The sequence below is a fragment of the Talpa europaea genome (genome assembly GCF_964194135.1).
Source record: "Talpa europaea genome assembly, chromosome: 14".
Classification (NCBI taxonomy): domain Eukaryota; kingdom Metazoa; phylum Chordata; class Mammalia; order Eulipotyphla; family Talpidae; genus Talpa; species Talpa europaea.
The window spans coordinates 56,809,786-56,812,303 of record NC_140082.1 but is presented as its reverse complement, the minus strand read 5'-3'; the positions used below and the strand labels follow the sequence as shown (position 1 = coordinate 56,812,303).

Here is a 2,518-nt window from a genome sequence, read left to right as displayed (position 1 = left end):
CGCAACCTATGAAGATGTCCACAGCCACTGCAGCACCAGTTTGATCTCCGGCCAGGGAGCTACCCACATGGCGCAACAGACCTCTCCTGGCTTTTTGCTGCTCCCCTCAGCGGTGTATTTCAGTCTGTCTGCCTGTTCTGCTCCCCACTCTGTCTCTGGTGAATCTTCTCAACCTCCACACCTCTGGCCTGTACCCCAGATCTTGTATACATAAATAAATAAATCTTTAAAATCTTAAAAAAAAAAAAAAAGAGTAGTCTCCGGCAAGTCCTTTGCTCTGAGCCAGTTTTCAGAACTGCTCTGAGTCTGCTTTGGTAGGGCTCCTTTTATTATTTTATCTCTTTTTATTTTTTCAAAGATTTATTTATTTATTTATTTATTTATTTATTTATTTATTTATTTATTTATATAAGCACTGGGTACAGTCAGAAGTGCAGGAGGGTGAGAGAATTTGCCAAAGCAGAGGCTGCGGGCAGCTTTGCAACCCAGCGCTCACCTGCTGTGCCACTGGGGAGGCCCTGGTAGGGCTCCTTTTATAACTTCTTACCAGGTTTAGGCTCAGGCACCATCTGCTTTATCAGTTTTTAATACTCAGTATGTGGCCTCAGCTACTTTCACTCACCGTGCTCACAGTTACCTTAATATTTTCAGTTTTACTAGTAAACTTTATATGTTCGTTACACCTTTCTCTCTATAATGACAAATGAATGAATTGTTCTGTGAACCCACAGGTGAATCATGGGTAATATCCCTACAATATCAGTGGTTTGTACAAACTATTGGTCTTGAAAATATGCTCCTCACTTTAACTGTGATCCTCTACATGCTCCTCCCATTCCCCTATGCCAGCATCCATGGCAAGACATAAAGTATTTTATTGATGCTTTCCACTGAGAAATATGCACTTTAATACCCCTTGCTAATAATTGCACCCTTCACAATTGGGGTCCCCAAGGTTTATTGGTTATGGAAAAAAATAAATAAAACCTGGCATGAAAAAAAAAAAAATGGAACTGGTCCTTACCTTATTTTTATCAACACTTCCGCCCCTCTTGGAATCCAGGTTTTGCTGGTCTATTGTCATGATATATTGTCATAATAATAATATATGCTCCCCATTTAAAACCAAGATCTGGAGAACTGCCCTCCCGTTCTTTCTTTACATTCTGCAACATGGTCCAGCCCAGTTCAAGGAAGGAAGGTTTCTATGAAATTTTATTGACGCACCTAAGTTTTCACAAATCTGCACCTCTTGCCCATATTTCTCCTAACTCCTTCAATTCCAGTTCTTCAAGCTCAATCCCTCTTCTGTGGCTGCCTGGGGAATGGAAACACCTGCCCCCGGGCCGGGAGCCTGAGCGCCTCCAGTGCGCTGAGTCAGGCCGGGTCCAGCCTCAGGGAGCCTCACTGCAAGTCGTTGAGAGAAGAGCTCGCAGAGATGGCCGCGGCTACTCAAGTGAATAGCGAGGCTCTGGACCTGACAGAGCTCGCTAAGAAGCAGGTGTGGTGGCACAGATTGTTTCTGCAAGATTCGGGGTTCGCTGCCCAGAAGTACAACGTCGCCACCCAGCTGTTAATCGGTGGCGTCACTGGTTGGTGCACAGGTTTCCTATTCCAGAAGGTTGGAAAATTGGCCGACACAGCTGTGGGAGGGGGATTTTTCCTCCTCCAGCTTGCAAACTATGTGGGGTACATCAGAGTTGACTGGCAGCAAGTGGAGAAGGACATGCAGAAAGCCAAGCAGCAGATGAAGATCCACAAGAGCAACCAGTTACCTACAGAGATCAAAAGCAAAGCAGAGGAGGTGGTGATATTTGTGAAGAAGAATTTCCTGGTGACTGTGGGGTTTTTTGGAGGCTTTCTGCTTGGCATGACATCCTAAGGGGGATGACTTTGCTTCCATCATGGCAGCCTCCCGCTCCATCACAAGACACTGTTTCTCCTCCTCCGCTTTTCCAAGCCGTCCTCCCAGCGGTGTCTAATCTGAATGGCTTCTGCAGGCATCCTACGTACAGGTTAACTGTGAGCTTGACAGCCACAGAGGAGACAGTAGACTTTAGCTGTACTTCCAGCATCCTCCCTGCTTGACTAATCTGTAGGTCAGCGAGAAGGTTCCTTTCCCCTCAAGTAAGATCCTGACCAGAACATGTTACAAGATGGCCCCTGTGGGGGATGAGTGGGTCCTCAAAGTTGTCCCAACCCCCTTTATTTGGAAAAGAAGTAACAGTACATAGAGACCTTGCGTGGGAGTGGAAAGGAACTAAATGCATTGGCTTTGAAGCATGAACCATATTGGTATTTTGGTGTCTACTTTCGTTCCTTTAATTTTTGTATCACCTAGAGAAAACTACTTTTAATATTCAAGTAAGTATCCTTCAAGGTATAAATACAAGTAAGTATCCTTCAAGGTATAAATACAAACAAAATATCAATAAACAAGTATTTGCACAAATACATATGTAGATACACCTGTATCTACATCTGTATCTACATGTTAATATCTGCAGTAGAAATACAC

At 44.2% G+C, this 2,518-nt stretch overlaps 1 protein-coding gene across 1 annotated transcript; it reads left to right on the top strand.

The window, feature by feature from the left end:
• The first annotated feature begins 314 nt into the window (after positions 1 to 314).
• On the top strand, positions 315 to 2,138 carry LOC311183572 (FUN14 domain-containing protein 2-like). The gene has a single exon (XM_084253117.1). The coding sequence runs from the start codon at positions 1,439 to 1,441 to the stop codon at positions 1,880 to 1,882; it is 444 nt and encodes a 147-aa protein (XP_084109243.1). The 5' UTR covers positions 315 to 1,438; the 3' UTR covers positions 1,883 to 2,138.
• Positions 2,139 to 2,518: the final 380 nt, after the last annotated feature.

What these genes read in the sequence shown, in the direction of transcription:
- LOC311183572 (XM_084253117.1), top strand. Translation starts at nt 1,439, where the DNA reads ATGGCCGCGGCTACTCAAGTGAATAGCGAGGCTCTGGACCTGACAGAG.